The sequence below is a fragment of the Mesoplodon densirostris genome, chromosome 2 (genome assembly GCF_025265405.1).
Source record: "Mesoplodon densirostris isolate mMesDen1 chromosome 2, mMesDen1 primary haplotype, whole genome shotgun sequence".
NCBI classification, from domain to species: Eukaryota; Metazoa; Chordata; class Mammalia; order Artiodactyla; family Ziphiidae; genus Mesoplodon; species Mesoplodon densirostris.
In genome coordinates this window covers 76,685,558-76,697,694 of record NC_082662.1, presented here as the reverse complement: position 1 = coordinate 76,697,694, position 12,137 = coordinate 76,685,558, and the positions used below count along the sequence as shown (strand labels likewise).

General features: G+C 34.4%; 1 protein-coding gene across 1 annotated transcript in view; it reads right to left on the bottom strand.

Annotated features, from left to right (window-relative positions):
• DNAI3 (dynein axonemal intermediate chain 3) overlaps positions 1-12,137 on the bottom strand; it is a 71,727-nt gene that overhangs the window by 34,945 nt on the left and 24,645 nt on the right. The window contains exons 9-13 of the mRNA XM_060119660.1: positions 10,549-10,638; positions 8,590-8,676; positions 7,579-7,707; positions 5,067-5,140; positions 260-407 (exon numbers count right to left, since the gene is read on the bottom strand). Coding sequence (XP_059975643.1) covers positions 260-407; positions 5,067-5,140; positions 7,579-7,707; positions 8,590-8,676; positions 10,549-10,638 — 528 coding nt within the window. The remainder of the gene's footprint in view (positions 1-259; positions 408-5,066; positions 5,141-7,578; positions 7,708-8,589; positions 8,677-10,548; positions 10,639-12,137) is intronic.

Here is a 12,137-nt window from a genome sequence, read left to right as displayed (position 1 = left end):
GTAAGTTGTGGCTTGCTTATACATGAACAAATATCAATCTTGAGTTCACAATAACTGTGATTTCTGCCTTGACCTAGGCAGACCTTATAATAACTCTCACCGAAAAACTGATTGGTTGAATGAATACATGGATTGTAATGTCCTGTGTTAATCTGAGCTGTTCTACTTTTATAGTGTGTGTATATGTATGTATGTCTATGCATATAAACCATATAGTGTATATAAGCAAATAAAATGGACTAAATGCCATGTTACTTACCTTAGAAAGAGGTTTCCAGGAGAGATTTAGATGCAAAAAAGTGGATGGTACATCAAAAGGAACTTCAATACTTTCTTCTTTCTTTTTCTCTGTTGGTGGTTGAGGGGTTAAGGCTTTCTGAGGTCTGATATCCCAAAAGCATATTGTGCTTTAAAAAAAGTTTACAGTTTATTTTTTAACTGAGTACAAAGAAGAGATGTAACCTCAGGACTACCATTCTTGCTGCTATACATTACCAATGTGATCATGGCTATATTTGATATCTCTGAATTTAAGATTTTTATGAAATAGGACTGTTTTGCATTGAATATTTTGGGGAATTATACCATTTATAGGGTTATTTAATGACTTTGCTAGTATTGAGACTAATATTATCATACATGAGAGCTGAGTTTGGAGATTGACAAAATCTTTTTTTTTTTTTTTCTTTTTGCGGTATGTGGGCCTCTCACTGTTGTGGCCTCTCCCGTTGCGGAGCACAGGCTCCAGATGCGCAGGCCCAGCGGCCATGGCTCACGGGCCCAGCCGCTCCGCGGCATATGGGATCCTCCCAGACCGGGGCACGAACCCGTATCCCCTGCATCGGCAGGCGGACTCTTAACCACTTGCGCCACCAGGGAGGCCCCGACAAAATCTTTTTTTAAAACCTAACAGTTTTATTGAAATACAACCCATATATCACAAAATTCACCCATTTAAAGTACTCAATTCAGTGGTTTTTAATACATTCATTAAGTTGTGCAAGGCATTACCACAATCGATTTTAGAAGATTTTCATCACCTCCCAGAAAAAAACGTGTACATATTACCAGTCAGTCCCCATTTCCCTCAATCCCTCTGACTAGCCCTGGGCAACCACTAACCTACTTCATGTCTCTACAGATTTGTCTATTCCGGACATTTCATATAAATGGAATCATATAGTATGTGGTCTTTTGTGACTGGCTTCTTTCATTTAGCATGTTTTCAAAGGTCATTCATGATGTAGTATATATCAATACATCATTACTTTTTATTGTCAAATAATATTCCATTGTATGGACTATATTACACTTTATTTACCCATTCCTCATTTGATGGACTGATGAATGAATAAATTTGGGTTATTTCCCCTTTTTGCTATTATGAATAATGATGTTATGAACACTTGTTGGTAAGTTTGTGTGGATATAGGTTTTCATTTCTCTTGGATATATATTTAGGAGTGGAATTGCTGGGTTATATGGTAACACCTATATTCAATCTTTTGAGGAACTGCTAGATTGTTTTCCAAAGCAACTGGATCATTTTTGAGGATTCCAATTTCTCTACACTCTCACCAAATGTACTATTTTTTTTTGTCTTGAGGATTCCAATTTCTCTACATTCTCATCAACATTTACTATTTTTTGTCTTTTTTAAACTTTAGCTATCCTAGTGGGTGTGAAGTTGTATCTCATCAAAAGTGATTCTGATTTGCATTTCCTTGTGTTTTTGGGGTAATATCGAGGAAATCAGTACCTAATCCAAGGTCATAAACATTTACATTTATGTTTGCCTATGTTTTCTTCTAAAAGTTTTACAGTTTTAGCTCTTATATTTAGGTCTTTATTTCATTTTCAATTAATTTTTGTATAGAGTGTGAGGTAATTATTTTGCAGGTGAATACCCATTTGTCCTAGCACCATTCATTGAAAAGACTATTCTTTCTCCATTAAATTGTCTTGGTACCCTTATTGAAAATCAATTGACCACAGATATATGGGTTTATTTCTGGACTCTCAATTCTATTCCATTGATCTATATGTCTATCCTTAAGCCATTCTCAGTACATGTGTCTCTACAACTGTAACTGTGCGGAAAGTTTAGAGATTAAGTAGTGTGAGTCTTCCAACTTTGTTCTTTTCTGTCAAGACTGTTTTGGCTATTTTGTGTCATTGTGGTTTTGATTTGACAGCTAATGATTTTGAGCATCTTTTCTTGTGCTTATTGGACATTTGCCTATCTTTTTTTAAGAAATGTCTATTGATAATCTTTGCTCATTTTTAAATTAGATTATTTGTCTTTTTATTGTTGAGTTGTAAGAGTTCTTTATATATTCTTAATAGAAATCTCCTATCAGATATATGATTTGCAAATATTTTCTCCCATTGTATGTGTTGTCTTTTAAATTTCTTGATAGTGCTTCAAAAGCATTATCAGCTTTTGAATTTGATGAAGTTCAATTTATCTTTTTTCTTTTATTGCTTGTTTTAGTGTCATACAAGAGTCTATATATGTTTTATATGTGTGTGTGTGTATATATATATATATATATAAAACACATACACAGAGTTGGATTTAATGTGCTTTGTACATAGTAGGCATACAGTAAGTGTCATTTCTCCTCTTATTTCTCCTTCCTCACAGGTTGATTACAAAAATCAAATGAGGGCTTCCCTGGTGGTGCAGTGGTTGAGAGTCCGCCTGCCGATGCAGGGGACACGGGTTCATGCCCCGGTCCAGGAGGATCCCACATGCTGGGGAGCGGCTGGGCCCATGAGCCGTGGCCACTGAGCCTGCACGTCCGGAGCCTGTGCTCCGCAACGGGAGAGGACACAACAGTGAGAGGCCCACGTACCACAAAAAAATAAATAAATAAATAAATTAATTAAATAAAATAAAAAATCAAATGAGATAATGTATATCTTGAGTGTTTTTTTAAACACAATAAACTTGATAAAAATTTATAATCATACTTGTTCAGTACTTCAGTATATAATGTCTTTGTAGTAATTATGTGAAAACATAATAAGAACAGCAAAGAATATGCCACATTAGTTCCATAATTTCTATCACTTAGGTTATGAGTAAACAGATTAATAATTTTAAGATGTTATTAAATAATTTAGATGTGTAAGTTAAAGTATTTAGATAAACAGATAGTAACTTGAGACTAACAAAACTTTTATTCATTTATGTGAATTAGTTATTATTTATTCATTTAATAATGGATAAATAAAATTAATAAAAATATTAATCATATTAATGGTCAAAACATAAATCATTGGTAGAATACCACAGATGACATAATAAAGTGTTTTAAAATCTAATTATAGTTGGTTTAAACCTGTTTTTCCAAATTACATAGCTCTTCTTGAATCTCATTTACAGCATTAATTTGCATTATTTGTAAAATGGTTTTGCTAAATACAGATAGCTTCAGTTGAAATTTCTGCATCAATCAATCACACATCCTTAATTAGCAGAACACTATTTTATCTTATTCTGTATTATAAGACCCTTAGTATGGCTAAAGTATAAAGACTAGAACTGATAAATTTTCTGGATAGCTAAAAATTGGGCTTTCTAAATGCATAAATTTTTTCTTTTTACTTTAACAATTTTTGAAGGAACTATTTCCAGAATATTTCAGAATATTTCCAAATTCAAGGGCCATCATTATAAACAACAATCAAGGACCTGTATCTTCAACATATAACATATAATATTTTAAGTCTGTTCAGAGCTTCTAAATGTTCTCCAAGGCCACTGAAGAATAGTATAGCTTTCCATTCTGTTGTTTATAATCAACACTATACCATAAGCATCTTTCCATGAAATAATAATACAATCTTAATTGTTGCATAATATTTCATATGACCCTGTAGGTGCTATGTGTTGTTTTTGCCTGGGCAGCAATTCCCCCCTCCTTTTTTAGCAAGAGCCTTCTAATTGGTTTTTTGAGCACTGCCCCTTCCCCATTGCATGCAGTCAGGTTGGAACTGTCATTCAAGGTGCTCTGCCATCCCTTCCCTGGCCAAAGGCGTGAGTTCATGATGTAACAGAAGCCAGTCAGATTCTCTTCTGTCACTCTGAATCTTGAACAGTGACACAATTGTTGGAACCGATCCATTCAGATGGTAGGGGCTGGCCATTCATTCTGGCCATTCACTAGGTATACAGTGAGCTGTCCATACGTATTTTTCAGGGTTGAGAATATAAAAATAGTTAACCTGCTAAAGCACGTAGTACAGTATTGGCATAAACTTCCAATAAATTTATTTTATCCCCTTAAGTTAACTATAGTTAATTTCTGTTGCTTGCACTCGCAGAACCTTACCTAATACGTGCCCACAGGATTAACCATGTCTCCCCAACCCCCGCCCATGGCTGCTGCTAATGTTACTTATGCCTTCACCTGCCACTCCACAGCTGCTTCTGCTGCAATCAGTGTCTAAAACTTACGGTGTCATGATATCTATTGGGGTCAAAGCTACTTGGAGTGGTAAAGTTTTGCCAGTATTTGGATGCTAGATAATAGTATTGCTCTTCTTATGTCCTACTTCACTCTGAATTTTCAGTTCTATAAATTGGGGGATACAATTTTTAAAAATAAACATTCTTCAACATAGTTACTGAATTACTTATAAAAACACTTGTAATAAATATGCAATAAAAAATGTAAAACTCTTCCACTTTTTAAAAGAAACTTTCCCAATTAAACGTTGTCATCTTCATAATTGTGAGATAAAATTGAATGTAAACAACACATATTAAAAATTTACAAATATGTGAATATGAGGAAACTGAATAACTATGGATAATGTTATACAACATTACCAACCATGAAACCTAGTTAATTCTTCTTTTTACAACATATTCTTATCCACAAAAATATTTTTTTTAAACCAGCAACAATCTAACATTCTGTCCTTTAGTTATATTAGGTTTAATTGTTACAACAAAGATTATTTAAGGAACAGAAGAGGACAATGATTTTATAAGCATCTAAAAAAAGAATATATTGTTTGAAAACATATTAGGTAATGATTAAAATAAGACATACCAGTCTGCTGAACAAGTGACAAGTTGACAGGATGTTCCACTTCGATTTTCAAAGACAGATCCCAATCTGTTAATCTATTTTTAAAAATGCTGGAAGTAAGTTCTGTGTACCTAGGACAGTAATGGCTTTTTTCTCAAAGCTTTTTAAGCTAAAAATTTTTTTCTCCTTTGCTTTAATTTTTATGAAAAGAACAACACAAACAGAATTTGGAAACTGGAAAGCTTCAAAATCAAATATAATTCTCCTATACATATTTTCCAGCCTTTTTTTTCACAGAAACATTTTTACATTTTAAAATTACTTTTAGTTAGTATGCATATAAATTTCCATCCTAAGATCTTTCAGTTAATATACTTTGAACATTTACCTATGTAGTCATAAATCATTGTTTTTTAATATATAGATGATGTATCATAATTTCATTACCATTATTATTAGAAATGTAGGCACTCTGTTTTTCACTATTAATTGTGGAGCTGAACATGGGAACTTTTATGAGATTGTTAAGCAGGTAAGATCAATAGAAAAGAGACTTGGTGTTAAATTAGATACCTACAGCATGCAGTGAATGCTGGGGTGCCTGCATTCTTTTAGTAATTAGTGGCACAACTCTGCTAGCAAACAGAGGAGTCCAAGGAGCGCTAGTGGCTCCTTAGAGTCCTAGAAGGTCCAAGATTCCAACCAGCTAGCTCTCAAAGGAGGTGGAAGGTTTTGTGGCAACCTATGAAGCTGCTACTCTCAAATCAATAGCGAAACATGACTTTCCCCAATACCCTACCTACTTGGTAGGATTGATGAGCAAAAGGTCAAACAAAGGTGGGCGTTCCAGCAGCAGATAAACAGTAAAAGTAGGGGTGGAAGGAAGAATACAGGTGCAGCAGTGGTAAGGCCTGTCGGCATCACGGGAGCTAGGACCCTAGAAACCTGGCTGACACTGCTGTGGCTTGAGCCCAGTCAGGATCACTTAACAGCTGCCAGCTTCCACTGTGATTGATAAACAATCCAGAACCCATCTTTCCTCTCCCTCTAATAAGGCTTCCCTGTTGTAGGAAGTTCAAGACTCCAGAGTTGCGCTTGCTCTGGAGTTTTATGTTTTAATGATTTAAAAAAAACCCCACAATCATATTATAGAGTTTGGAAAATAGAAGGTTTTAAAATCAAATATAATTCTACCTTACATTCTTTTCCAATCTTTTTCATGGATACACTTTGACATGATTTTTCAAGGTATGCATGCGATTGTATGTCTTAGGACACAAATTGGATTATTTCTTTGCATAAATTTCCCAAATTTGAATTACTGGTCAAAAACTTTGAAAATTTGGATGATTTAAGAACCACATTGACTAAATTGTATTCTAAAACTTTTATGTTGGAACCAGTAATTTTGGAGTTTATTGATTTCACCATTTCATCCTTTCTAGTAATGGGAAATTACTAGAAAATTTCATTTAAAAATTAAATAGGTCCAATGGAAAAGAAAAAAATCAAATAGGTCCAAAATAGTACATTATTGTTCCTTTATTATTAATTTCTTTGATATTAGAAAGTCTGAATAATTTTCCTGTTTATCTACTAATTGTTTTTCAGTATATGTCTTTAGCTTATTTACTGGAAAATTTGTATTTACCATATTTGAGGCAAATTTTTTTCTTCATTTTGCTACTTGCTCTTTATTTTTTAATTAAAAAATTTCCATGTATATGTTTTGAATTTCTTTCAATATTAATTAGCTTAGAAAACTACAGAATCCAGAAATACGATATTCTATTTTGATTTGTTGTATTTATTTTGGTCCATTATAACTTTGAAAAGTGATTGTGCTTTTGCATAATCCATTTGAATATCTTGAAGGGCTAATCACCCTTCATAACTCTAAGTTTTCAGAATATTCTTTGATATTCTGACCTTTTAATTTCCATAGACTCTTAGTTCCTGGAGGGAAACATTTGGGAAGCTTACTAGTTTTCAAATTCACAAACACCAGCCGTTGTGGGTCAAGTAAAGAACCACAAAGCCACACTGCAGCGCAGATGCTAGGTAGTCAGCTGGGCTCACTCACTGCACAAATAGTTTTCACCTACCAGCCTCATGACGCACTCAATTCAAGACTGTCTTGCAAAATGATGCATTACTACATGTCGCAGATCTTCAAGGTTATATGCTCTAAATAGTTGAAATCATAAACTTTAAATCCGCAAAGGTTAAGGGTGTAAAATATTTGCACTCTATTTTTACAACCTTCATTTTCTCCACTGTTGTATTATATCAGTGTTAATACCACCTACATTTTTTATTTTTATAAACCACTGAAGTTGACACATTGGCATTATTCTCATCCCTAAGTCTGATCTTGGTCTGTCAACAGTGACACAACTGTGTGATGTGTTGTTTCTGGTTATTTCACAATTAAAATGCAAATGAATTGTTGACTTCAAACATCCTCTTTGAATAAAATTTTCTAAAAACTTACAAGCCAGCAGGAGAAAAGTATGAAGCTATCAAGACTCACCTCAAATGTGTCAGGCAGCCAATGTATATCTGTAATAACTTTCCTATGTCCATTTTCTATTGAGGAGACTGCACAGTGTCTGATATACATTGCTTCTTTATTAGTCTCTGGTTCAAGGAGAAACATAGGCTGTAAAATGTTACAAGAAAGTTATGTGCTAATTTCAGAGAGCTGATTAAGCAACTCATACTTTACTTATCATTCCAATTAAAATCAATAATTTGGAGAAATACCAGTTCAAGGAAAAACACAAATTAGTGTTTCTATGTATTACATAGTTAGATAATAAGATTATCTTCTTTCTAGTTCAGTTTAGGCTAAGATTTTATCTCTAAACTTTTAACAAGAATGACTGACCCATTCCCTAAAGAACCAATGAGATTTCATTTTTGAAGGAGTATTTCTGTGAGGGCACAGAAAACCATATCCCATGGTTTCTTGGTCAGAGACCCGTGATGCTCAGGTTGAAGGACTGGGGGTGAAGATGTGCAAATGGTGGTGAGTACTGAGTTGGGAGCTGAGGAATCTCTTCCCAGACCTCTTGGCAGAATCCACAGCTTCACAAATCATAGTGTCTTATTACCCAGAAGGCTTGTAGCCCCTTCGTTTTATACACGAGAAAATTGATGCTTGCTAAGGGGATGGGGGACACATCCAAACTCACAGGACTGTGATCTAAAGCCTGGATGCATGGGCCTTCTATCCAGTGCTCTTTCAACTACATCACTTTAGGCAATCCCTTGGCCCCTTCATTTAATTTAACAACAATAACAACAAAAAAGAACCCCTGGGATAGACAGTACAACCTGTTTAGTGGTGTTTTTAATCAAGGGCCTACATAAAAGTGATTCAAAACAGATCCACAGCAGATGTGAAGAATTAGGAAATAACACTTTTTTTTTTTTTTTTTTTTCTAGTGAGTCTCTGTTTAGCTTGGCAACCCTGTTGTGTACTTTTTGATAAACTCCTGAACGGAAAAAATTTGCAAGTGAAAAGTTATAAAAAGCTAACCTTGAGTGTGACGTTTTTACTTCTACTACCACCTGCCTTGATGTTTTCTATTCGATCTGCATGTGCGGTAATATCCCACATGACAATCTAAAACAGAAATAAACGTTATTACAACATACTTTCAGGAACTAGCAAATTGCATCTTGAACATTTAAAAAAACCTATTGGTATTGCATGCACTCTGATAAATCAACCACCTTGGGAGGATAATCAAATTTAGCCTACATCTTAAGTAAATCAGCAACTCTTATTTTTTATCTTTATTTATTTATTTTAGCATCTTTATTGGAGTATAATTGCTCTACAATGGTGTGTTAGTTTCTGCTTTATAACAAAGTGAATCAGCTATACATATACATATATCTCCATATCTCTTCCCTCTTGCGGCTCCCTCCCTCCCACCCTCCCTATCCCACCACTCTAGGTGGTCACAAAGCACCGAGCTGATCTCCCTGTGCTATGCAGCTGCTCCCCCTGTGAGTCAGCAACTTTTAAAGCTTATATAAAAAGTGTTTTCTTCTCTTTATTTATGTTTTTGGCTTTATATATTTTTTATTTATTTTGAGCTACACATACGTTTATTAATTTTGTTACTCTTAATTTGTTCCTACTTCTCCATCCTGTTATTCAGGAAATTCCCCTTCTTCTTAATAATGTTTTCTTCTCTTTAAAAGAATTTTCAGCACTTTGATTTTTGTGCTTGTGTTAATAAATGCTAGTGGGTTTTTTTTTGTTTTTTTGTTCTGTTTTTTTAAATCCAAGATAGGCATAATTCAGTTCTCTCTGCTTTGGGAAGAGTTCTTCCTCTGTTTTTAGGGAATGTGGGGACAGCTGCTTTAGACACAGGAGAAAGCAGTCTGTTCTCCAGAATATAGTACAAACACCCAAAATTGTTCAAAAGGCTAGGAAATGATGATTTCTATTTAATTGAATATTACGGCCAACTCTGAATTTGCATATACACAGATGGTCATTTTTTGAAAAATCAGAACAAAGCAGAATATGCAACACTAAATTAGAATAATTTTCAATGACTAAAAGTCATTTCAGTACACTAAAATGTAAACAAAATGTCAGGATCACAGAATTGTGAGTAATTTTATTTTCAGCGTTTGCTTTTCTAAAATATTCTAAAACAAAGTTGTGTCACCTTCTCAGTGAGTAAAAACGGCAATATTTGTGGGGCTTGGAGGATGTGCTCTGGGTCCTCACTAGATCGCCAGTTATTGTTGAATAAAACCGAGGAAAAAAATTAGTTTTCTTAGATGTTTTTGGTTCTGGATAAGTGGGCATGGATGATGCAGACATTTAAATTTCAACTACCTAGAAGTTTTCCTAGCCACACGTTAAAAATCGTTATACCCTGGTAATGGTCAAACTCACTGTGTCACAATGAATTTAAACTTTGATCATAAAATAGCTATAAGATTTTTGTTTTGCTCTGTTGGAGAAACAGGCAATTGGAAGATAGAATCTAAATTTTATATAAGTTAGATAACTTAAAAGAGAAAAAAGCAAATAGGATATCAAATTATACACACATAAATTCAGTGATATAGGTATGTTTTCCAGAGAATTCTGTTTAAATTCTGGATCATTCCCTAACTCCTACCCCTAGGGAAATTTCAGAAAAGGGCTCTTGACCAAGAGGTATTATGCTTATGGTTTTTGTTCTTCCCTGGAATCTTGTACAACGCGTGGTTCTATCCCAGCAACACAAATAGATCTGACCTGGTTTTCTTCCAGTTATCATAACTGGGTTACCCTGTGGACATCTTGAGCCCAGATACCATGTCTAACACATCTTCATACCCCAGTTCCTGGCATGGTGACTGGCATACAATTGACATGCCTTCCCTCTGCTGAGTTGAACCCTTAAGTTAAAAAAACTACCAGTCAAAATGTGTTACAGAATGCTGTCTAAATTAATAAAGAACTGAAAAAAAAAGCCATATGTACCTGCCCATTTATGCACCCTCCAGCAATGATATTAGGGTCACTTGGACAGAACTGGAAGCAGAAGATGTCATCTGGGCTTTCCAGCATTAACTAAGGTAAACCCCCCAAATTCAAGAGAGAATGAGAAAATCTATTAAGATCATGGCTAGAAATAATAGTAATAAAGTCAAAAGTCTAATTTTATAGCTATTTATAAGAAACATGCACATGAATTCCATTCCCAGAATTCTACCTCTGGATTGGAAGCTGCTTTTGCTGAATTTTATTCTGGACATTGATCATGCATATGAGAGCAGGTAGTTTCTCAAGGGGACCCAATCTCCCCTCCTCTCCCCTCTGTGGGTCATTGCTGGGGCATGTTATAATTTTTTATAAATAAAAAGACTATGAAATCAGTGTTTCTGAAAAATGTGGAGAGCAAGCTCTGGGGGCCAGGATATTTGTATGATTTTTTCCCTGCTGTATATACCTAGCCTGGCACAGAGATGAGCACTCAAAAATAAAATGCGTTGAAAAAGAGAAGACAGCGGCATTGCCAGCGATAATATTACAAATTTTAAAATAATTCAGAACCCATAAGGTAAACAAAATCAAGTGCCTGGAGGGTAGGGAGGAAGTCCTGCAAGGAATACACCAGTGTGAGGAAATAGATATACTAACCATAGTTAGCACCTGAGCTACTGTGTTACCACCAAGCTAAACACTTGCATGGTTGCTGTTCTTTAAACATAACAGCCAAAAATACAGGCCCCAGAGGCCATTGGTTTGCCACCACTGAGCTAAAGATTTCAAATTGGAATTGAGGTGAATTATCTTGGTTTATTTGGTACTTTGTGGATTCTAGAGAAACCTGTACTTTTTTTTTTTTTTAATCTTTTTTTGGTGGAGGTGCCAGGGAGTGAACGAAACCTCTACTTTTGAAAATGAAATCTTTTAATACTTTCCTATAGTTTTGATTAGAACAAAGACAAAATTAATCATTTGCATCATACCTTTAAGAAATTATTTGCGTGTCTTTTTAAAGCTATTCTTCAAAATAGAGGAAAGGTTAAAAAATTTCTTAATAAAAATAAATAAATAGAATATAATTAATTTTATAAGTATATTTAACAAAACTATAAATTTTATATGGAATTTCTGTCTTAATAATCTGATTACTGATTTCCTTAAGAAACTAAAATAAATAAATAACATTTCTATTAAAAAAATAGAGGAAAGGATAGTCTTTCTTTCCTCTTCCTAATTGCCTGGAGGTTCAGCCACACTTCCATGGCATGGAGTGAAGAGTAGTTCTCACTGCTGGAAAATGATAGAAAACACCAGTGAGAGAATGGCACCATACTTGTGGTAAGTAGGCTGACAAGGAAGAATGACAGATCTGTCATTTTGATCTCTGTATCTATAAAAAAGCATCTAGACTCTATAACAGTAAAACTGCCTTAATTCAGATGAATTAGGGAAGAATGAATAAGGGGACCCTAGGGTTTATTAGGGAAAGCCTTAATTATATAATGCTTTATAAAAACAAAATATTATTATATTTAAGTACGTTGAAAAAACTTAATCTAACACTATAAAGCACCCTGCCC